The sequence below is a fragment of the Ursus americanus genome, chromosome 28 (assembly GCF_024610735.1).
Source record: "Ursus americanus isolate L20-20 chromosome 28, mUrsAme1.1.p, whole genome shotgun sequence".
Classification (NCBI taxonomy): Eukaryota; Metazoa; Chordata; class Mammalia; order Carnivora; family Ursidae; genus Ursus; species Ursus americanus.
The window spans coordinates 37,287,725-37,312,761 of NC_142154.1; the positions used below are offsets into that span (position 1 = coordinate 37,287,725).

General features: G+C 44.1%; 1 protein-coding gene across 4 annotated transcripts; it reads left to right on the forward strand.

Annotated features, from left to right (window-relative positions):
• The first annotated feature begins 4,141 nt into the window (after window positions 1-4,141).
• Window positions 4,142-25,034, forward strand: PDCD7 (programmed cell death 7). 4 transcript variants are annotated; one of them, XR_015722158.1, is made up of 6 exons: window positions 4,142-5,014; window positions 7,118-7,256; window positions 12,788-13,024; window positions 13,322-13,409; window positions 24,196-24,335; window positions 24,884-25,034. XR_015722158.1 is itself a non-coding variant. In XM_087856857.1 (5 exons), exons 1-5 carry the CDS (start codon window positions 4,142-4,144, stop codon window positions 24,218-24,220), a joined length of 1,362 nt encoding a protein of 453 aa, XP_087712983.1. In that variant the 3' UTR covers window positions 24,221-24,546. The 4 variants fall into 4 exon arrangements, 2 of the variants coding, with proteins under 2 accessions (XP_087712983.1, XP_045666616.2); XR_015722157.1 differs by lacking the exon at window positions 24,884-25,034 and adding an exon at window positions 18,277-18,506 and having other exon boundaries at window positions 24,196-24,546; XM_087856857.1 differs by lacking the exon at window positions 24,884-25,034 and having other exon boundaries at window positions 24,196-24,546.
• The last annotated feature ends 3 nt before the right edge of the window (window positions 25,035-25,037 follow it).

Consider the following 25,037-nt stretch of genomic DNA (forward strand, 5'->3'; position numbering starts at 1 on the left):
TAGGCAGCGGAGTTCCTAGAGGAGTGTCACTCCGCCCGTTTTAAGGACTTGTCAGTGGGCTGTAGATAGTAAGGAAATACATTTTGTCTTTGTTTCCCACATCAGTATTGACAACTGAATATCTAGAAATTATATGTTATCTTACATAATAAATTTAAGATAAAAATTGAAGCCTTTATGTACAGTATTTACAATGATATAAGTAAAAATGTTATTAAAAATTTCTGAGAAATATTAGAGGTTTCTTGGGATGTGGGGTCAGGCATTGATAGTTCTCATGGTATATGATGCAGTTTTGGAATGCTGGTGAGGTCTGGAGCTGACGGTCAAAAGAATTCTTGAGACATTTTTTGAGGCAAAAAGGTGGTTTTATTTAAAGCACAGGGACAGGACCCGTGGGCAGAAAGAGTGCTGCACTGGGGTTGTGAGGAATGGCTAATTATATACTTAAATACTTGGGAGTTGGGAGAGGTAAGGAAAGAGAAGTGTCCAGAGGACTTCCATATGCTAAAGAAGGCTCTCCGAATACTGGAGGCCCGGCTATTGTAAAGCTAAGGCAGTTTTTCCCTCTAGCAAAGCATTAACATTAAGATAGTTGGGAGTTTCCTGAAGGAATGTTATATTCTGCCTGCCTCAAGTATTTGTCAATGGGCTTCAGTTATAAGGAAATTTTATTTACGTTCCCTTCTACCTTTGTTTTCGACACCACTATGGAGGGGAGGGTGATGTTAGGGCTCCAGGAAACTGAGTCTATGGGTTTTCGAAAGTTAGGCTATTGATGAGAATGCTTTTTCCTTGTAAATCACTAAGACATTTGTAAACTGATGGTGACTCCTGTGGTCTCTATTAGTTAACCGTTTGTTTTTCCCTTCCCTTAGTTTTAGGGCAGCCAGGAGTGCCTGAAGAGTGTCACACAAATCCCACCTGGGGGGGTGGGGTGGTTGTGGGATGTCAGTTGTGCTTTGTCCTCAGCTTGCCTTCTGATCCCTCAATCAGTATAGATATGGACTCTTAACCAAGGGGTCCTCTACTATCACTCTGAAAAGTAAAGATCTAATGTGATATCAACTGGACATCCAAAGTGGGGAGGGTGGGGGGGAGAACCTCAACCTAAGTTTCACACCTTATACAAAAATTAACTCAGACTGGATCACAAAGTCAAATGTAAACCTACAAAACTTTTAGAAAAAGCACAGGAGAAAATTTTCAGGATGTAGAGCTAAGTAAAGAGTTCTTTTTTTTTTTTTTTAAAGATTTCTATTTATTTATTTATTTATTTATTTATTTATTTATTTATTTATTTATTTATTCGACAGAGATAGAGACAGCCAGCGAGAGAGAGGGAACACAAGCAGGGGGAGTGGGAGAGGGAGAAGCAGGCTCCCAGCAGAGGAGCCTGATGTGGGGCTCGATCCCAGAACGCCGGGATCACGCCCTGAGCTGAAGGCAGACGCTTAACGACTGAGCCACCCAGGCGCCCCAAGAGTTCTTGATCTGACTAGCAGAATCCATAAAAGAGAACACTGGTAAGTTGGACTTCATTAAAATTAACATCTGTTCTATTTAAAAGCAAAAACAATGGGGCACCTGGGTGGCTCAGTCAAGGTTAGGCGTCTGCCTTTGGCTCAGGTCATGATCCCAGGGTCCTGGGATCGAGCCCAGCATCGGGCTCTCTGCTTAGTGAGGAGCCTGCTTCTCCCTCTCTCCCCTGTTCATATAAATAAATATCTTTAAAAAAAAAAAAAAAAGCCCAACCCTGTTAAGAGGATTAAAAGACAAACTATAAACCGGGACATATCAAAGGACTTGTATCTAGAATACGTAGACAACTCTAAAATATCAGCAGAAAAACAATCCAGTTAGAAAATGGGCAAAAGATATATTTCAATGAAGAGGGCACACAGATGACAAATAAGTGTAATGAAAAGTTATCCAACATAAGTGGCCATTAAGGAAGTGCAAATAAAATTTAAAAAATAGTAGCTAATGCTAGTGAGAATGCAGAGAAATGATCACTCATTGCTGGTGGGACTATAAAATGGTATAGCCACTCTGAAAATAATTTGGCAGTTTCTTTAAAAACTAAACATGCAAGTGCCATATGGATGAAGGATAATTGGAAGGCACGGACAAGCCGTCCCCCCCCCCCAAGAGGGAAACCACCCTTAAAAGGATTTTACACCACCCTGGAAAGAGCCCTCCCCCCTTTCCTATATGATAGATAGGTGACAAAAAGCTGATCGGGTGATAGGCACAGGGAGGGTTACTCAGATTAAAACAGCCTGTCAACAAGCCCACAACAAGCCCAACAAACCCTAGACTTAGAAACTCCAGTGGCAACCCTCTCAGGTCCCCTTCCTCCTTGGGAGCTTTGTGCTATCACTTTGCTATCAATAAGCCTCGCAGCCACTGTCTGCTCTACCTCTTCATTCTTTGAAGTGGCGGGACTAAGAACCGCAGGCACCAACAGAGAAAAAATCCTGCAACAATATGACCCTGCAATTGCACTCCTGGGCATTTATCCCAAAGAAACGGAGATTTATGTTCACATAAAAACCTGTATACAAATGTTTATAGCAGCTTTATTCATGCTAACTCCAAAGTGGAAATAACCCAAATATCCTTCAATATGTGAATGGTTTTAAAAAGTGGTTTCATTTTATTCACACCTTTTTTGCGCACTTCTATTGCAATAAAAAAAAAACAGTATTGATACAGCCTGAATGAATCTTCAGAGAACTATGCTGAGTAAAAACAATCCCAAAAGGTTATGTACTGTATGATTTCATTTATATAACATTCTTGAAAGGACTAAATTATATAAAAGAGTACAGGTTAGTTGCCAGAGGTTAAGGAAGGGAAGTGGGTGTGGCTATAAAAGGAATCTTGGAAGGGATGGAATGGAAATGCTCTGTATCTTGACTATATTAATGTCAGTGTCTGGGTTGTAATATTGTACTACACTTTTGCAAGATAATTCCATTGGGAGAAACTGGGTGAAGAGCACACAAGATTTCCCTGTATTATTTCTTACAACTGCACACTAATCTACAATTATCTCAAAACAGTTTACTTTTAAATACCTACTCTTGCAGCATGGCCTTTCCTTCCCCTCCAGTTTAAAACCCTCCAGTGGTTTCCCATTGTTTTTAGGATAGGAGATCCTGGAATGCTATGATCTGTCCTCCCAGGCTCCCTCCAGGCTTTCCGGGCTCCATCCGGACATGGAGAACAAAGGCAAAAGGAAATAGTAGATCAAATTAATTTCCTTACAATTTGCAGCCCATTGACAAATACTTGAGACAGGCAGAGTAGGACTTTCCTGCAGGAATTTATCTTAAAGTTAATGCTTTGCTAGAGGCAAAAAGCAACCCCAGTTTGACCATAGAGGGACCTCCAGGATCCTGCAAGTCTTCTTTAAACACTTGAAAATCCTTTCGGAAATTTCCTTTGTTTCTACCCCCACCCCAACTAAAAGTATATAACCAATCCCAGTGCAGCTGTGTCTGCCCATAGGTCCTTTCCCTATGCTTTAATAAAACCACCTTTTCTGCACCGAAAACGTCTCAAGAATTCTTTCTTGACTCTTAGCTCCAGGACCCCAACATCACATCACTTCCATTCTGGCACTCTTTCAGTTTCCCGACTAGACCTACTATCTACTAGAGTTTTTGCAAATGCTGTTCCTACCTGAACTGTGCTTCTCTCTCTTCTATTTAACTCCTACTTACCAGAAGGCTGAAATCTTTAGGACAGGCTCCTCTAACTTCTTTGACTAAGTCAAAATCTCTTATAAGCTCTTCTTGCCCAGTGTTTTCCACTTTGGTAGTACTTCCAATCTGCATTTGCACGATTACTTGATGAATGCGTCTTCTTTACTAGACAGGTAGTTTCACGAAGGAAACTGTATCTGTTAGTTACAATGTTTGCAATGCAGCTGGCTCCGCGCCTAGAATGCTCAAGGAGAGCGGTATTTAGAAATTGAAGAACCGAATGAATGCCCACATATGCGTGGGGCTCTCCGGGCCGGGCGCGTCGTATTCGCGTCGCGCGTGTATTACGTCACTTCCTCCCGGAAGACACTTTTTCTAGGGGAACCACTCAAATTCCTGTCACTCCTCAGACTCCCTCCATCGTGGATATGGCTCTGCCGCCCTTCTTCGTCCCGGGTCGCCCAGGCCCGCCGCCTCCGCAGCCGCCGCCTCCCGCTCCCTTCGGCTGTCCGCCACCGCCGCTGCCCTCCCCGGCTTTCCCACCGCCTCTTCCCCAGCGGCCCGGCCCCTTTCCGGGGGCCTCCGCCCCCTTCCTCCAGCCCCCGCTGGCTCTGCAGCCCCGGGCCCCCGGGGAAGCCTCTCGCGGCGGCGGCGGTAACGGTGGTGCCGTCTTCTACCCGGTGCCGCCACCGCCGCTGCCCCCGCCGCCGCCCCAGTGCCGGCCCTTCCCGGGAACCGACGGTGGCGAGCGGCTACGGCCGCCGCCGCCAGGCCCGGGGCCGCCCTGGAGCCCGCACTGGCCTGAGGCGCCGCCGCCGTCCGACGTACTCGGGGACGCGGCCCTGCAGCGCCTGCGCGACCGGCAGTGGCTAGAGGCGGTGTTCGGAACCCCGCGGCGGGCCGGCTGCCCACTGCCTCCGCGCGCGCCCGCCGGGCCCAGCCTGGGCGAAGTGCGCGCGCGGTTGCGCGGGGCTCTGCGCCTGGTGCGGCGGCTGCGCGACCTGGGCCAGGCACTGCGCGAGGCCGAGGCCGATGGCGCCGCCTGGGTACTGCTGCATGCCCAGGCCGCGCCGCTGCGCGCCCAACTGGCCGAAAGACTACAGCTGCTGACCCAGGCCGCCTATGTGGGTGAGGCGCGGCGGAGGTTGGAGAGGGTCCGGCGCCGCCGGCTGCGGCTTCGCGAGAGGGCCCGGGAACGCGAAGCTGAGCGGGAGGCTGAGGCCGCGCGAGCAGCGGAGCGCGAGCAGGAGATTGACCTTTGGAGGGTCAAGTGCGTGCAGGAGGTGGAGGAGAAGAAGCGGGTAAGAGCAGCAGATGCTCAGGGGCTGGGGGTAGTGATGTTTTGGAACCTGAAGGGCCGTGAGGCTTTGCGCTGTCGTTTCCCATGTTTAAGCCTCCTTTTCCTCATCCGTAAAATAAAAAGATAGCCAGGCTTTCCGACCTCATATCTTCATGATGATTGCGTGTAAATGACGCATAGTACAAAACACAAGCGCTCTAGGTGCACTGCGAGTCCTGTAAACACAAAGTATAGGATTACACAGTGGCGTTGCAGGGATGACAGACGTCCTGTCTCCTACTACAGTGTTCTGTCCACTTAACATTCAAGGCGAACAGAAATCTGGGTCCTTGTTTCTTGTATTGGTCTGCTGATTTTAATACAAAATATAGAGCACTTGGTGCCTTACCCTAATTGGCTGGTGCAGCAGTAGTGATGACTTGCCCCAGGAATTTTAATCCACATATCCCCAGGTTTAACAGTGGTGTTTTTGAGCACTTGCTGCATACTAGACACTATGCTAAAGCCCTTGCATATACCAGATCTTTAATCCCTGTAACAACCCTGAGAGGTAAATTGTATTCTCGCCATTTTACAGATTAGGAAATTGAGGCATAGAGAAACTAACTTGCCAACAATCACACAACTGGTTTGTAACCGTTTTACTCCTGATTTGAGCCCAGGTTGGCTGATTCCAAAGCCTGTTGATCTTAGGTAGGGGCCAGGGTGAAAATGGAAATTGGTCAGATGGCTGTCGAAGGCATTCTTATTATTTATGAGTGTCTTGAGGTGCTTCCCCCTTCCCTTCACTCTGTACAACCGGCTAAGGTTTCCTCCCTCCTCATCCTCCTTGTGTGTGTTACTGCCCTAGAATCTGCTATAATCCCCCCCCCCGAAATGTGATGGCAAGCTTTGTTTTCATACCTCCAGTGCTTTAAAGAGTAATACTTGGAGGCAACACCATAATCTAAGGAAGTTTGCATCAGTTCTACAGGCATTTAGTAAGGACCCATTATGTGCCAGACCCGGTGCTGGTGATAGGGATGAATAGGATATAGTGCTTGTCCTCGAGGGGCTTAGAGCCTCATGGGGACCGTGTCTATACAGCATGGTATGTGTTAGGGTTTCAGCTGTAGGTGCTGTAGGGACCCAGAGAAGGAATAACCAGTCCGTTGGGGGATGGTGTAAGGGATCATATGGATGATACTGTGACATCTGAACTGTGTCTTAAAGGAGATGTCAAAGCCGAGTGAAAGCAACAGGTGCAGTTCAGGCAGAGAGGGTAACAGAAGCATAAGAAGGAAACAGTATGGTGTGGTTGTAATGGTGGAATTACAGGCATTTATTTGATAGATGGGAAGAGAGCTTTAGGCAAAAGGATCTTTCTTACCATCCACAGTGAGGGGATTGGAGACCCAGTCCTGTGAGTGGTGGTTTGAAGAACCAGAGTCATTTTGTCTACAAGTGAACCAACTTGAGTAGGATAGGGTCTTCATTGTTTGAAAGGCTGTCATGTCAAAACATCCTAGGCACTTAACACTGGAGTACGTGCTACATGTGTTGTGTGTCACTGACAGAATTGTAGAGTCCTGGCCCTTCCAACCCATTCCTTATCTTCCCTCCTAGTCTGAATCTTTGGGTCCAGGAGTCCACATTTTCTTTTAAGATTTCATTTATTTGAGAGAGACAGCGGGAGTGGGAGAGGGAGAAGCAGGCTTCCCGCTGAGCAGAGAGCCCGATGCAGGGCTCCATCCCAGGACCCTGGGATCATGACCTGAGCTAAAGGCAGACGCTTAACAGCTGAGCTACCCACGCACCCCCAGGAGTCTACATTTTTAAAAGAGAGCCCCAACTTAAAGTTGGTGCAGATGTTCCTTGGACCACACTTGAAGAAATTCCAAGGAAGAAGCAAAGATCAGCACCCACATAGAAACTGCAGAGAAGATAATCCCTCGGCTGGACCAGTATGGGAGAGGAGTTGTGTCCAGCTAGGAAATTGGGATTGGCGTCCGGTGGAAACTCTTAACCCTGCAACTGTCTGATCTGAAATCTCACTGCTAGGCAGCTGCTCTCTGCTGTAATGTTGTTCCTAATACTAGGTCTGTCTCATGGACTCTCTTTCCAGGAGCAGGAACTTAAAGCTGCTGCTGATGGTGTCTTATCTGAAGTGAGGAAAAAGCAAGCAGACACCAAAAGAATGGTGGACATTCTTCGGGCCTTGGAGAAATTGAGGAAACTCAGGAAAGAGGCAGCAGCAAGGAAAGGTAACCATGGCTTTGCATTTCCTCTTGTATTTATTCCTCTGTTGCCCTGCTCCTTCCCTTTCTTTACCCTCGCGCCCTCCGTCCCCCAAAAAGTTTGAAGGAAAAATATTTGATAATTTTTTATTTTCATCCAATAGAGTAATAAAGCTTGTCAGCAGTTCCTCAGAATTTTTGAAGCAGGAAGCCTCAGACTTTGTTTACCCCTTGGTTGACAAGGTTGAAAAGAGAGGCAGGTGTGGGAACCCAGTACACTGCCTTTCCCTTGACTCATGATTCCCACCCCAGGCATTCCTGGCCACGCTTTTCTGAGTGAGGTTGGCATGGCTGGTCACCTTTGCCCATGTACCAAGGCAAAAGCTATCCTACCTTTACTAGGTGCGTCAGAAGGTGTTGAAATTTTGGTATGCTCCTTCAGATATGTTTTCAACCTGAAACATTGATATTTAAAGAGGTGTGAATGGTTGGACCGGGCAGGGAGTGCCTTGCAGACTGTATGGATGTACTCAGCTTACACGTGCTTTTGGATCAGAAAACCTCAGTCATCTCCTCTTGCCTCTAGGGGGAGCACTGGTTTTCTAGAAGATCCCTAGTTGTGCTTTGAACATTTGCCTGTCTTAATCTTTGCTCTTGCCAGTCTATTTCTGTGGAGGGCCCTCAATTCCATCTTTTCCATTTTAAGCTCTCACTGTCCTCCAAAACTAAATACAGATGCAGCATTCTCTATCCTTCCTGATCTGGGCTGCGATGACCTCCTTCTCACTTGCACCTGGTTTGAACCACATGCTGCCTTATTTAGGAGGCTATAGGCCATTGATATTCACCAGGGATATTGGAGAATACACAAATTAGCAAATACCATGATAGCAAGTGACTTCCCCTGTGTGGTTTAAAATATAAATGAAACCTGTGAGTCAGACCCTTAATAAAGTTTCATTGGGATGTGACCATTGTGTATTCAGCCAAGCTCATTCACTAGCCGAATGGTTAGCTCCTGCATGCCAGCCTTCAGAGGGGCTGATTCAAATTCAGGCCTCAGAAGCAGATGACCCCGCACATTCATGAGTCAAAGAGGAATTTGCATCTATGGTGTCTACCCTTATCTCTTCCTTGAGGAATGAAAACCTGAGGGCTATTATTTAATATTCTTCTACTTCATGTCCTCTGTAAGGTGAGTGGTCAGTAAACTTTTGCCAAGTAAATTTCCTAGCATAATTTCTCACTATTAGTCTTCCTCACTTTGGTCCAAAAGAAGGAGGAAATTTTGGAGGAATTGTGATCTGTAAAAATAAGCAGCCTCTGTGGAGTTAATGGACTTGAATGTAAAATGATTTGGTAACTAGCTGCTAGTTGCATTTCCCTCAAGGTGTGTGTACCTCCAGGTAAGGGCTGAGAGAATGAGGCTGGATATGTAAGCAGGGTCACACTGCAAACTGTCTTAGGGGCCAGACTAGACTTCTCACCTGTGCTTAAAGCTGAGGGGAACCATTGAAAGGTTTTAAGCATAAAGTGAAATGACAGCAGTGATCAGCGCTGGTGGAGCAGAGAACGGTTTGGAGCATCTAGGAGGGAGGGAGAAAAGAGAGACTGAGAAGGCTGTTTGGTAGTTTGGGCATAGATAATATGGGAGTGTGAACTAAGGGTCAGATGGTGACTTGGAGAAAAGTAAATGGCTTTTAAAAATATGAATAAAGGAGAAGGGGAATGTATAAGTAAATAACTTGGGGAACTCAGCAATGGGAGGAGGAACGATTTGGGGTTGGTGAGTTCAGTTTGGGGCGTGGTAAGTTTGAGGTGCCTGTGGTACATCCTGGATAAGAAGTCATCAGCATGCAGCCACAAGTAGGCATGACCTTAAGGCGGTTGTATAGTGCGAGGTGAGGGCCAAAAAGACAAAATCCTAGGGAATGTCAAAATCCAGATGGATAAAGGGGTGGCCACAAGAAAGGTCAGAGAGATAGAAGGAGAAGGTAGGTCCCCTCCCTCCTGAAAAGAGGCAGATGCTCAGATTGTGTTATCGTGGGCAGGTTACCAAAACGTCTCTTTGCCTTGGTTTCCTCATCTGTAAGAAGGGAATAATGATTGTACCTAAAGACTGAGGAACGTCATGGGAATTAGTGCGCAGTAGGTCATCGGTGAACTATGCTCGGTGCATTTCAGCGGAATGGTACGGGTAGAAGCCAGACTAGGCTAGACTAAAGAGGGAATAGGAGGTAAGAAGATCAAACCGTGAGTTCAGCTTATTAAAAGTTTGCCTGTGAGGAAAGGAGAGAGCAAGATTGGTATCTGACAGTGTAGAGGGGCAGGGTGGTAATCTTAGGGTCATGGGGGAAATTTGAACATGATTAATTGCCAAGCAAAGGAATGAGTAAAGAGAGAGGGTCAGAGAGAAGCAGGTGGGATAGTTGATGGCTCAAGGCCCTGCAGGAGGTGGGGAGACTCTGATCCAGGTGGAGGGATTAACTTAGTGTAGAAGGATCCATCTTTTTTTTAAGGTTTTATTTATCCATGTATTTGACAGAGAGAGAGTACAAGCAAGGGGAGCAGCAGAGAGAGAAGGAGACATGGGGCTTTTGATCCCAGGACCCTGGGATCATGACCTGAACCAAAGGCAGACACTTAACTGACTGAGCCACCAGAAGGATCTATCTTCCACTGGAATGAAAATGAAGGAGACAAGGAAGGGTAGTAATGCAGATGAGTGAAATTGGGGGCTGAAAGTTAAGAGATTTCTGCCTACTAGCCTGTTTGCCCTGAGTTAGGTTCGATGGTTTGCTCAGAGACAGTAGAGAAGGAAGGCTTTAGGAGAGCAGTAAAGGTTTGAAATAACTGCTATGAAGAATGGCACAAGCCAGCTAGTGATCCGTGGGAGTATGGCTGTAGGGAGGGGCTGTGGGCGCAGCTAATATAGTTGAGCACGTGATCAGATGACTTCTCCCAGGAGCGCTCTGCAACTGGCGGGTGAGCACAGGGCTCCTGGGGTTTTGCTTTAAGAGTGACTACAAGTGTTGGTGAGGATGGGTAGAAGGGGGGTGGATTTGGATACATTCAGTTGGAGGTTTTAGTGAGGCCGACAGTCTCCAGGGAGAAGGAGATACGAGCACTGGGAGGGTAGAAAGTCCTAGTCAGAGAAGAGAAGAGTCGTGCTTAATAGGACTCCAGAGGTAGCAGGTGGTTTTCTCATCATGCCAAGATTCAAAGACTGGACAAGGCTGAAGGTAAAAGAAGAAGGCATTGGTATGTAGGAGCTGCAGGAACTGGAGGAGTGAGTGGGAGAGGCGGAGGGAACCTAAACCGTGTCAGGACATGGGGTCACGAGAAAGACTGGGTGAGGATTGCCATTGCTGAGGGAATGTGTCATCGTGATCAGAGGTGATAAAGGTTGATGGAGGTGTGGGTTCGTGGTGCAGGCCCAGCAGCCTGAGATGGGAGCAAGCCACCATTCGTCATGGAGTCTGGGGGCACTTTGGGGCTGATGGAGTGTCTGTATTTTCGTTGTACTGGCAGATTTTAGTACTAGCTGGCCCTTTACAGAAAAAGTGTGCCAATTCCTGGTCTAAGTAAAGAAATTAAACAATCATGAAATTATTACGGAACAGGGTAATGACAACTTGAATTTCTCAGTGCTTAAGAATTTTGTGTGTATTTGGAAAATAGTTGGCAACTTAGTAGAAGATGGGTTTGAGTTGTAGAGTTTCCATAGTTGGGAATGAGTGATTGGAAACGTGTTCAAGCAAAGCAGTCATGAGAAAATGACCTGGAGAAACGTTAGCCTTGGAGGTGAGGATAGGAGAGCGAATTCCACAACACTTAGTGGCGATGGTTGAAGGAGAAAAGAGTCAGACCTCCAAAGGCCTTGATCAGCTCTTTTAGGAAGCAGTTTAGTACCACATTTAGGCCATCCTGGAAGTACTCATAAACATTTCTTCTCTTGAGGATTTATCTTACAGAAATAATCTGTAGAAGGAAAAAAGTAACCTGCCCAAGAGTATTGATTGTAATACTATATGATAATAGGACATTTGGAACAGCCTAAGTGTCCAGAAGTAGGGAGCTTGTTAAGTAAATTATGGTACATTGATTTGATGAAACAGATAGAGCCATTCAATAATTATAAAGACTGGAAAAGAATGCAGAGAATGGAAATGGAGATGTAGAAATTCCACATTATGTTAAACCAGGTGACAGTGCTAATAAACAAAAGTGACTGCAGGCTCAACGGGGAAGTAATGGTTGATTATGTTCGGTTCTGTTTCTTCCTTGTATCTGGTATTGTTAAGATGCTTCCATAATAGATACATTTGCCTTTAAAATCTTCGAGAACTAACAGGATGGCCCACACCCACATCATTCCAGGATGAATCACCAGCAGCTTCAGCAGCTTTTGTATCGCAGGGCCATGTGGCAGTGAGTGCACAACTGCGACCCACACAAGTGTTCATTAAATTTTAAAACATTTTCCTTATGAAATTTTTTAAAAGATTCTATTTATTTATTTATTTATTTATTTATTTATTTATTTATTTGAGAGAGCACAAGCCAGGGGAGGAGCAGAAGGAGAGGGAGGAGCAGACTGTGTAATGAGTATGGAGACTGACTCGAGGCTTAATCTCATGATCCTGGGGTCCTGGGATCGAGCCCCACATCGGGCACCCTGCTCAGGGGGGAGAGTCTGCTGCTCCCGCTAATGCTTCCCCCTCTCGTTTTCTCTCTCTCTCACTCTCAAATGAATAAATAAAAAATCTTTAAAAAAAAAATTACACTCATGCACAAAAATAGAACCCTAAATAAGATACCCATAGTCAACTCTGATGCAGTTATCACAAGTAACAAAATTAATAATAATCCTTTCATATCACCTACTAACTAGTCTATAATCAGATTTTCCCAATTGTGGCACTAGCCGTATTGCCTAAAATTAATAATAATCCTTTCATATCACCTACTAACTAGTCTGTAATCAGATTTTCTCAGTTGTGACACTAGCTGTATTCCCAATTGTGGCACTAGCTGACCTCACATTTAAATCAGGGTGACTAACCATCCCAGGTTTCCCAGGATGCTGGGCTTACAGTACTAAAACTGAGCAAACTGAAATATTTGGTCACCCTACACTACGCAGCAGACTGTGAGGTCAGTGTGGTTGGTTACGTATCTTTCTTCCTCATTATCCAACTGTGTTCTCCCAGAGCTTCAGACTCCATCAGCCGGAGGATTATTTATTAGTTGGGTCTGGGAGCAATCAGAGTGAGGAAGTATAAGACAGATCCTCTCTTTAGTGACTCAGTGCCCAACCAAAGGATCAAAACCATTAGAAATAAATAAAATCAGGTTAAGTGCTATGATCCAGAGAGAGGAGTTAGGGAAAGTCAGCATGGGGTCAGATTAATTGGAGACTCAAGATCAAATTGAGCCTTGATGATTGGTTAGAATTTGCAGATTCATAATGTAAGTAGGACTTTGAGTCTTCTCATTAGAACACAGATTTTGTGATAAACAGTTCTATCTAAAATGCCATTTGCATCTCTGCCTAGGGGTCTGTCCTCCAGCCTCAGCAGATGAGACTTTTGAGCATCATCTTCAGAGACTAAGAAAACTCATTAAAAAACGCTCTGAATTATACGAAGCTGAAGAGAGAGCCCTCAGAGTCATGTTGGAAGGAGAACAAGAGGAAGAGAGGAAAAGAGAATTAGAAAAGAAACAGAGGAAAGAAAAAGAGAAAATTTTACTTCAGCAGCGTGAAATTGAGTCCAAGTTATTTGGGGATCCAGGTAAGTTCCTCTGTAACCAGGGGAGAAAAGGAAAATACTCGATTGGCAGCTCTTTTTCCTCATGGATGATCTCAACCTACGCTAAGAGGTGGTAGGCAGCAAATGGGACCTATTTGAAATTCTAGATTTGAAATTTGAAAGATTTGAAATTTAAACTATATTGGAAATCATGGGTAAAGATTAAATATTTGATCACATTGTCATATTGTCATAGTCACAGGCTCAGTCAGCTTGCATTGAGAAATACACTCAAGATACGAAGCATGAGGATGTGGTAACATGCCTTTTCTTTTTCAGCTGAGTTCCCGCTCGCTCACCTCTTGCAACCCTTCCGACAGTATTACCTCCAAGCCGAGCACTCCCTTCCAGCACTCATCCAGATAAGGTCAGAGGGGCACTCTCCATGTTGCCTTCCCCTTGGGTAGCAAGAAGCACTTGACGTGCTTGTGTTGTTGAGGTCTATTGCTTTATCTTCTTTTTTAAAGTTCTTTTGGGTTTATGTAAAGTTTCTAGGTTCTAAGGCATGTGTGGCATCCTTTAGTTCTCAGTCCTTGAGAAGCAGAAGTCTCTGTTTTAACAGGTGAAGAAACTGAGACTCAGGTTGTCATTTGCCCAACAGTTGTCTCATGCTGTAACTGTTGTATTGACAAGGAAGTATTGGCCTCCTTTTCCTAATTCTCTTCTGCTGCTAAACAGACCAAGGGAAGGAAACCCCCCCTGCCTCCTTGCCTATGTTTAAGTCCCATGCCAGCTTGTGAGTTCTCTCAAAGCCAGGAGAGCTAGGAACAAGGAGTCTCATCTTAATCTGCAGTTACTAATGAGTTGGGTCAAGTTTTCAGCTCTCTGGGTCTCACTTTCCTCACCCACAAGATGCAAATGGTAGACTAGAATGTGGCTTTCAAACTTCAGCAGTAGCAAAGACAAATGAGAAATCCATTTGTAAAGTAGTTGGAATGAGTGGGTTCCATAGGCAGTTCAAATCTGTTATTGACTGGAAACACTTCGTGTTTCCCAGAATATCTGCTTGGGGCTTAGGGGTCTCGAAAGCCTGGTTTGAAAACCACTGAACTAAGTGATCTCTCAGGTTCCTTCCAAAGCTCTAATGATGCTTTTTAGCATACCAAGCTTGTGTTCTGGAAAAAGCATATTTCTGGCGAATATGCAAGTTTTAGCTTTTAAACGTAAGTACAGTCGATTCTCATTCCCGGTAGCTATGTTCTATCAAGCTGCAGGTACTGAATTAGAGAATACTGGACTGCTGCCCCTCGAGGACATACACGGTTAGGTTCCTGTGAGCCTGAAATCACAGTTTCATCAACCAGTCAATACATAACATCGTTTTATGTGGATTTCTTTTCAAAGACATCTTATTTAATATCTATTGTCGATTCATTCACATTGAACGCCTAGCTAACGGCATTGTAATTCCTGCCTCAACGTAGCTTCTCTGGCACACACGTATCCTCCGTAAGGCACACCCCAGCCTTCTCCTGCTAGCAGGCACTGCAGCAGTATACCTGGGGGCCGTCTTCAGTAGCGGAAGTACCAGCAAAAGCACAGATATGTGGGAATGTGGTACTAAAGAGACTACAGGAAGGACATTTGTTTACAGTATGAGGCTGAACACAAGAAGACAGTGTCACCTTATTCAGCCTCAGTTGGGAATTGCCTGTCAGGGACTCAGATTTTTCCCTATCTGTGCATGTTGGCAAGTGACCGCGAAAGCACCAGGAGTAATGATTGTGGGGCTACAGAGGAATTTTCGTGAATAGGCAAATTTGCAAATACGGAACCTGCAGAGAGTGAGGATCGACTGTATATTCATTATTTGGTTACCCATAAGATCGTAAGTTCTTCGCAGTTTTTTACCCTTTATATGTACATTTAAGAAATACGGTCTTCTGCATAACGCCTGGAAATCGAGTTCTGCGGTGGACTAGTGCATCAGTCATTTGAAAGCTAAGTCCTGAATATTTAGTTGCTGAACGTCTTGCTTGGAATAAAACCGAAATAAACAGTTGTTCTACAATGTTCTTATTAAGGCATGATTGGGATCAGTACCTGGTGCCATCCGATCACCCCAAAGGCAACTCCGTTCCCCAAGGATGGGTCCTTCCCCCGCTCCCCAGCAACGACATCTGGGCAACGGCCATTAAGCTGCATTAGTAAAGATGCTCCAGGACTGTGGTCCGGCCAAGGCTCTTTCCAGCTGTAACTACTAGTGATGCCACCGTCTTCTTGTGCTGTAGACTAAACCACAACCTCTAAACTCCGTGTGGCATTGCCTTACCCAGAAGTTGCGTTTTCCTTGCGTGCTCTGTCTTGGCCAGAGATGCCTCTTGAATCAGGAGATTAATATGGTTCTTCGGGAAAGGACCTAGGTGAACTGCGGTTTTTACCACAGGCAGTGGCCTTGGTTCACCAAATTTGCCTCTGTTTTGAAGGGGCTTGGTCCAGAGTGACTTGTTCATTTACTCCTAACTGCCTTGTGTGGTGATGGGTAAGTACACTCCATACACTCAACACAAGTGTGCACTGGGTAGACTTAGCAGCCTTCCCCCAGTACTGAGTGTGAAGGCAGGCTTGCCGTAAAACCTCCTTACCCTCCCTACCCAGAGAACGCTCTGACTTCTAGGAGAAAAGGTCAGAAAGGCCTCATCTCTGGTTTTGTGGATCCCACTTTCCGTGCAGCTTGAGAGGCTGCAGGCTGCAGGCTGGGCTGCCAGGAAAGCTCAGCAGCCTGGTCTGGTAGTCCTGAGAACTTGGAAAACCTGTACCCATATTGGACTGTGTTTTAGTGGATAATGGCTGCATTTTCCCCTGTGAGAATGAATCCTAACAAAAACACCTGTTTTTTAAGTTCCCCAGAATCCCCAATGATGGACATTTATTTCCCTGTGGGAGTGGGACTGTAAGCTCACTCAGTCACATCGTAGGGGCCGGTATAGCTGTGGAATTTTCTTAGAAATTCAAGCTTCCAAAAACACCCATGTACTTAAAGCTGGGAGGAAAGCAGACAAAAATAAAATCAAATTTATTTTTTTACGTTCATTAATAAATGCTATTGTGCCTGGAAGTGATTGATCGTATAACACGTCAGGGGTTTGTTTTGTTTTGCTCTTTGTCATCTGTTGTGTTATTTATATTTCCAAAAAGCTGAATAAATATCATTTTTATTTTTTAGCTTGAGCCTTTGCCCCCAAATTTGTTGCCTTCCAAATCACTGCACACACTTTCACGTTGATGAAACGCATTTTCACTCCAAAATGCAAACTTGTCAGATAGACATTTGCTATAGGGAGGTGAACCTCAAGCCCCAGACTTTGTGGAATCCAACTCTGGGTAAGCAGGAAAGGACACCAACTTTGGAAATGATTTCATGTAGTTGGAAGTTCGGGGGGGTGGGTGCAAGATGCTAACATCTTTGTTCTTTTCCTGTTAATCTGCACTGTTAAATTTATATACTCTGCATTTCAGAGTTATCAGATAGGGCATGGGAGCCAGCACTCCAAAGCGTACGCCTAAGCTCATAAACCTTAAATCTAATGCGATTGGCCTCACATAACCCCATAGACCTGTGTGTCCTTTTGTTACGAATCTCCACCATTTGCTCTCTGATGAGATGCGAAGAGTAGAAATAGAAGATGAATTGTATGATGTGTTCAGTGTCCAGGCAGCCTTGTCACTAAGACATCTGCATTGATGGGAGCACGAGTGTGAAGCAGAGATTTCAGGAAAACTCGGCAGAACCCAAGGGGCATTTAACCCCAGGTGGAAAAAACCATTCCGTCTTTCCTCATTCAGCTTCTGCAAAATTTTAATAAAGTAAACATTTTTGTCGTTTGTTTGGTTTTGTTTTGTTAAGTTTTTCCTGGTTTATTGCCTTGTGTGGTGGTGGTGGTGGTGGTGGTGGTAGCGGTAGCTACTGGTACTTTGTGGGTTTAGAAAGAAAGACATAGTGTCTTTAACAAATTGTACTACTGAGAATATGGACAGTGTCATTGTAATCTTTAACTACAGTCTTTTCTAATTTATTGTGGAAATTTTCCAACATTCAATAGTAAAGAGAACAGTATAATTTTTTCCCATCATCTGGCTTCAAATAACAGTCAACTTATAGCCAATCTTGTTTTAGCTACATCCCCACCCCTCTAGATTATTTTGAAGCAAATCCCAGACATTATATTCATAAGTATTTAGTATCCGTAGCTCTAAAAGATATTTTAAAAACTTAACCATAGTGCCATTATTGCGCTGGAGGAAATGACTTCTTAATATCATCAAATACCCAGTAAGTATTCAGATCTCCTTATCTCATAAATGTGTGGTTTGCACTTTGTTTAAATTAAGATCTAGATGCAATCCATATGTTGTTACTGGTTGGTGACGTCTCTTAACTGTCTGATGATCCATAGGTCTTCCTTACTTCTTCCTGTGTACTCTTGTACTGTCTCTCTCTTGCAATTTTTTCTCGAAGAAATTGGGTCATTTTTTCCTGAAGAGTTTCCAGTCTGGATTTTACTAATTGGATCCTTGTGGCAGCATGTTCCTCTGTTCCCATATTTCCTGTAATTTAGTGGTTAGGGCTGTATTGTCCAATAGGGTAGACCTGTATGTCTATTGGGCACTTGAAATTGAGAGTTTGAATTGAAATTGAGTTTGAATTGAGCTGCACAATTACATATATGGATCCCATGTTTCTATCAGACAGCACTCCTCAAGAGTGCACACATTTCTTTTTTTTTTTTTTTTAAAGATTTTATTTATTCATTCGACAGAGATAGAGACAGCCAGCGAGAGAGGGAACACATGCAGGGGGAATGGGAGAGGAAGAAGCAGGCTCATAGCAGAGAAGCCCGATGTGGGGCTCGATCCCATAACGCCAGGATCACGCCCTGAGCCGAAGGCAGACGCTTAACCGTTGTGCCACCCAGGTGCCCCGAGTGCACACATTTCTTTTTTTTTTTTTTTTTTTATTTGACAGAGATAGAGACAGCCAGCGAGAGAGGGAACACAAGCAGGGAGAGGAAGAAGCAGGCTCCCAGCGGAGGAGCCTGATGTGGGACTCGATCCCACAACGCCGGGATCACGCCCTGAGCTGAAGGCAGACGCCCAACCGCTATGCCACCCAGGCACCCCTCGAGTGCACACATTTCTTAACCACATATGGATTGGAATTTTCTGACAAGAGTATTTCATAGGCCCTATGAAATATTCTTTATTTTTAAAGATTTTATTTACTTATTTGTCAGCGCGTGCACCAGCAGGGGGAGCGGCAGGCAGAGGGAGAAGCAGGCTCCCTGCCGAGCAGGGAGCACGATGTGGGGCTCCATCCCAGGACTCCGGGATCATGACCTGATCTGAAGGCAGACGCTTAACCAACTGAGCCGCCCAGGCCCCAGCTGGAATACTTCTAAAAAGAGAAACATCCCGTCATCAACCATTTGGTTACCCTAGGGTACCATTTGTTTAGGAAAGGCAAGTAAGTCTTTCCTTTTTTTACTAGTTTTCAAAGTAATGAGCTGGTCCCCTAGCATCCTCCAAAGGTGACCAGTGAATTTTAAGTATCATCATGGACTCAGATCTCAACATATTTGTCTTCCAAACCATTGTTACTATTTTCTTCATCAATTGCCTCACCTTTCTTTGGTCAGTGGGAGCCCCTTTAACTCGGTTCCTGAGTTCCCACTCAATTCCATATTCTGTTCCAAGTTTGTCTTGGCCATTTCCTATCCCAAACCAGGAAGCAGTCATTTCTCCAGTGACCCCTGGTTCCTGTTCAGTGGAAAAGGTATTTATACACCACAGTCCTCATGATAGGGGTGGCCATTGTTCTTGCTGGTTCTTGTTAGTTGGTTTTTATGCTCTTCAGTCAGAACTAGGAATACGGTCCTATAGAGCCAGTAGACCTTTTCTAAGTCATGTCTTTTTTATACCTGTATTCTTTTTATATTGAACATAAATCAATGAAAATAGAGAAATAAATTCAAAGATTAACAAGAAATGTGTTGATTCGTCATGTCCTGTGTATAAGAATATTGTTCGTCCTATTTCCCAGTAGAGGAGACCCTGGATTGTGAGGTACAAAAAGCATTTAAGAAGTACAAGAAACATTAGAAAATGAAATAAAGAGATTAGTTACATGTTAGGTACTAAGAATGTTCAGCCCAAGTGGCTGAGTTTATGACATCAAAGGATTTGCTACAAGCCAAGGAACGTAATCACTCTAAACCCATTCATGTTCCTGTGTCCACGTGACTGGTGCAAGGGTGTATCAAGCAGCTTAGCTGGGATTATATCCTCCGTTGTAGCAATTTACTTCTACATGTTTTGTCCACAGGGAAGCTATCCTGGGAATCACAAGGTAAGTACAAAGTATGTCTTGTTCCATTCAAATAATAATATAGAATATATAGAAGGAATGGGAGTGCTATGAAGTATAAGCAGTGATACATTTTAGGGACTAGAGATTACATGAGGCATTTCCAACTAAATCTTTTTTTTTTCTTTTAATGCTTACAACCAATAAGCTATTCCTGTATAATTAACTGTTAACTTTTTGAGTAATCGCTACACCAATGTGGGGCTCAAATGCATGCCCCCGAGATCAACAAGAGTCGTGTGCTCTCCTGACTGAGCCAGCCAGGCACCCCTAACTGTAAACAAATTTTGTGTGTGCCCATACAGTAGTTCTGACTTAGCACATCTGGCTATCTATGAAGAATTTGTTTCCAGTGTAGGTTCCATTTGCCCGTTGGAATAAACTGAGTTTCTCATAGTCTCTGAAGCAAGGGTCAGTCTTTGAGGCAGTTGGTGCTAGAATGCATAACTGTGCAGGGCAGTAGGCACCTGTCAACTTCAGTAACTCAATGCTGGCCAGGATACGGATACCAGAACTTGAACTGTGTTCCTGGGAAATTGTTTTTACCATTCACCAGGACGATATTAAATGCTGGAGACATAAAAAAGCGCAAAAAAGACATGATTCCTGCTCTCCTGGAGTTAGAATCTGAGTAGAGAAGCTTAATTATACAGACAATGAGTTATGATTGTGATATGTACTACAAAGAAAAAGTGGTTAGTCATGATTTCTGTTTCTATTGTTCAAATATTTATCAAATGCCTGTTAAGGCTCAGATTAATTTCCTAAGTACGAGGGCTATAATGGTGAGCAAAATACCAAATACTCCCTAATACAGGTTTTGAGGGGGATAGATTAATATCCAGTTAATTGATCCAACAATCATAAAAAAATGTGCTGAGTGCTTTGAAGGAAAGGTATGGTTCTGTAAGATTAGGCCTTTTTTTTTTTCTTCAAATTGAGTTCTGTAATGAATTTAGGTGAAATAGAAAATATGTATCATATAGTAGGGGTAAGAATTGTTATTCAACTTACGTATGTCTATGTTACGTCACAAAGTCAAATGTATTTCATATTATGGGTCACAATAAAAAAGAAATCTTAAAAGCCACTGTACTGGGTAGATCTATCCAAGTTTGGGGGTCAGATCAGGAAAAGCTTTTTTGAGGAAATAATGTTTCAGCTGAGCTGTGAAGAATAAAGCTTCATAAACTAGTGCAGAAGAGACAAGGAAGAAGAAGGTAGCAAAAATTTGGAATAGCATATGCAAAGGGCCTGTGTTGGGCCAAGAGACCAAGGCAATTGAAGACTCGTATCATCGTGGTAGAGTAAGACAGGAGGGCAGGTAGTAGGGGCCGGACACTGCAAGGCTTTGGAAGCCCTTGTCAGGAGTTTGGTTTTTATTCCGAGAGCAGCTGGAACCATTAGAGGCTTTTAAGCAAGAAACTGGCTTAGTTTGCTGTTTTGAAATGATTGCTTTTGTCCCAGTATATGAAACAATAATAATATTAGGGCGTAAGAGGATACATGGACACCAGTTGTCCAAGTAAGAGATAAGGGGGGCTTGGACTCCCATGTTAGTGGTGGAGGTAGCATGAAATGGCTGGATTCCAGAGATCTAAGAGAGAGAATGTGGCAGGGATTTGAGATGGGCAGTGGCGAAAGAGAAGAAAGTGTCGGGCGCGAGTCCTCAGTTTGTATACCTTAGACATCCCTGAGACAAGGAATCCTGGGGGAGGAACGGTTTGGGGGAGGGGAAGCTCAGGGGTTCACTTTGGGTATGTCGAGTCTGAGGCACCCTTGAGACAGTCTTGGGAGAGATGCCTTGCAGGCAGTTGTGTTCATGAGTTTGATCTCAGAGAAGACCTGGAGAATTTAGTATGTGAGTCGCTGGCACATAGATTATGGACACTACGGACAAGGATGAAGTCATTCAGACTACAGTGGAGATCTTTTAAAAACAGTACTAATGTCAGAGCCTGGGCTCCACGTAGACCAGTTCCCACAACCCCCACTTGCCCTGCCTCTCACCCCTCGGCTCTGATGCAGCCAAACGGGCACAGACCCGTGGAGAGGTCCTAGCAGCGTGCGCAGACTGGCTTTGCCAATATCCCTACTCCCCCACCCTCAGCCCGCGCCTTCAGGTCCTTCAGGGCGTCCTCCAGCATCTACTGAATGGAGTCAGTATTCAGGGCCCTCCGCAGCTCTACCCCCACCTACCCCTTCCGTCTTACTGCCCACTGCTTCCCAGCGCAAACTATCTGCTTGAGTCATGCAGCTGGTCTCCCCTCACTCTGTCCCGCCTCTGCTCCCTGGCTCAAGCTGCAGTTAGGCTCTCTGCTCTTTTTCCTGCACAGGCCATTCCCTGAACCTCAGGGTCCAGGTCAGGGTCCCATCCTTGCTGAAGCTTCCCCAACCCCCGTGAGGCCTAGAATACTTTCTTTCCTTTGAAGGATTCCATCACGTCATGATCTGAGCCTCGTTTTCTGTTTAGCAGAGACGACTGTCGTTTTAGTGTATGTTCTAACTAGATCACGTCTTACACTGTAGCCCTTGCTATTCTAAAGAGAGGTGTTTCCAGAATCCTCAAACTCTTCAAGTACTCCAGAAACAAGTGTAGAGCTGAGTAGGGCGTATCTATTAGGATGCAGATGCTGGGTCAGAGGTAAGGGAGGAGGAGGGTGGCCTGTACCAGCTCAGTGGACAGGCAGTTCACACGTGGGTCTCAACAACACTGGTCCTCCCCCCGTAGCTCAGAATTCTACTGATAGCTGAAAATGTGAATCTGAGAATGCCGAAACTTGCTAACCTTCCTGTGTCCCCTACAACTCCCTATGCTTCAGAGGTCCCCTGTTGGAACAGGCTGATGGGGTGGATAACTTACTGGTCACACTGGGACTTGTCTGATCCTGTGGCATAAAGAGCCGCTCCCAGTGTGCTGGGAAACCATCTCCTGGCATGGGATGGAGAAGCCTCTTCAGTCTTACGTACAGTAAGACACAGACAAGAGTGGGCAGACAGTGATGAGGGAATTAAAGGATTTGCCCATCTGGCCTCATTTGACCTCTCTGCACTCAGATTACTTACTCTGCCTCTTCACATGATGTTCCCCTGTGGTCATGGGGATGACCCCAGTGACCCCTCTCAACAGGGCTTTGCAACATCCTGGTAGGGATGACATTGTATTAAGCCAGAGATACTCCCTGGTGGGGCTCCCTGATAAATCCTGATTGTTTGCAAAATGCCAGACTGTGGTCAGAATCTTTATTTAATCTGGTTTAGAATACATTAACAAATAAAATCCCTGGTTGTTGTGAATATTATTAAACTAGCAGATACATACTTGATCTTAGCCAAAAGGCCCGGAAGCTATGTGTGAATTAATTTTTAATTCTTAGATTTCAGCTTTAGTAGTAGATACTAATGCTAATTGACTTTCTCACCAACAGTGCAGGAGAGTTCCAGATGTCCACATCCTCATCAATCCTTAATATTGTCGGGCTTTTTTATTTTAACCATTTGCGTGTATGTGTTGGTATCTCGTTGTTTGGTTTTGTATTTCCCCGGTGGCCGAGGTTAAACAACTTCAGGTTTATTTGGATATCCTCTTTCATGATGTGCCTCCTAACGTCTCTCGTCTATTTTTGCACTAGGTCTTTTTTTTTCATTGCTTTGTAGTGCTTTGTATGTATCGGGTATGAATCCTTGGTCAGATATGTGCTACAAATATCTTCTCCCATCTGGTTTATGTCTTTTGTTGTTTGTTTGTGTGTGTGTTTTGTTTTGTTTCATTGTTCTTTTACTCTCTTACTGACATCTTCTGATGAATGGAAGTTCTTCAGTGTAACCCAGTTTGTCCGTGTTTCCCTTTATGGTTAGTCTTTTCTGCACCCTGTCTCAGAAATGTTTGCCTATTCTAAAGCCATGAATATATTCTCCTGTCTTATCTTCAAGCATTATTTTACCTTTCACATTTCAGTCCACAGTCTACCTGGAATTGATCTGTGTGGATGATGTGAAGTAGGGGTCAGGATTTTTGTTTTTCTAGGTAGTTATCTTTCAGTGTTTACTGAAAAGACCTTTACTTTCCTTATGCTCTGCAGAGCCGATTTTGTCATAAGTCAAGGATCCGTCTATGTATGCATCTGTTTCTGGACTTTCTTTTCTGTTTTACTGGACTTTTTAAAGTCCTCATGTTAGTGCCACACTGAATCCCTGTAACTTTAAAATAAGTGTTGCTATCTGATAGTATAAATCTTCCAACTGTGTTGCTTGTGCTTTAAGATTACCTTGGCTTTTCTTGGTCCTTTGCATTTCATTTAAATTTTAGAGTTAGTTTGTCAATTTACCCCCAAAAACATGATGGAATCTTGATACATGGGATCTATAAATCGATTCAGGGAGAATTGTATCTTTACAACATTGGGTCTTAACAACCCATGAACATGGCATGTTCCTCCATTAAATAACATATTTTATAGTTTGTAGAGTTTTTATACATCTTATGTCAGGTCGAGTCCTAGGTCATTGATTGGTAATATGAAATGGTATCTTATTTAAAATTTCATTCTTTAATGACATTTTTAACAGACAACATTTACATAGTCTGTTGTTTCTATATAGAGATATAGTTGATTCTTATATACCGATCTTGCATCCAATGACCTTGCTAAATCAACTTACTAACTCTAAGAGTTTGACTCATAGATTCCTTTGGATTTTCTACATATGTCATCTACAAATAATGGTAGCTTTATTTCTTTCTTTCCAATCCTTATGTTTTTATTTTTTTCCTTCTCTTTTTACACAGGCTAGTACGTCCAGTACAACATTGAACAGAAGAGATGACGGGGACATCCTTGCCTCAGTTCTAGTCTTGAAGATATCTTTCAGGATTTTACCATTAAGTGGGATGTTTGCTTCGGATATTTTAGTGATATTCTTGATTAAGTTAAGGAAATTCCTTTCTCTTCCTAAGTTGCGAACTGTTTTTTCTTAAAGTCATGAGTGGGTATTGATTTTATCCAGTGCTTTATCTGCATCTGCAAAAGTAATCATATAATTTTTCACTTTTATTCTATTGACATTTATCTTTATTCCCACTGATTGATTTTGGAATGTTAAGCCAGTCTCTCATTCCTGAAATAAACTCAACCCTCAAGCCGGCAGTGTTGCGTTTTTCTATCCATAATTATTTTTGTTGAGAATTTTGTTGGTATGTTCATGAGAGATTGGCCTTTAATTTTATCAGATTTGGTATTAAGGTGGTGCTGAAATCAAGATGAGTCAGGAAATATTTCTTTTCTGGAAGATGTGTGTAATTTGACATTTTTTTTTTCTTTACTTGTTTGGCTGGAAACTCTTTTGATGACATACTTTAGAACCAGTTTTGTAGGCCACATTTCGGGAAAGAATGGTCTAGAACAAAACTTAAACATGAAATAGCCAATCCCTGTCAGTTTGATTGCTCTCACTTTATTTATCTCCTCCCTCCGCAGCATAAGCCACTTCACTTTTCTTTCCTGGCTGTGTGGGGCTCAGCTAAGCCAGCACACAGGAGTGGTGAGGCCGTCTGAGACCAAGCCTGGTCCTCAGGACTACGCTCCCTGCCTGCCACCAGGCCGCCTGCCCCAGCCCTGCTCAGCCATCTCC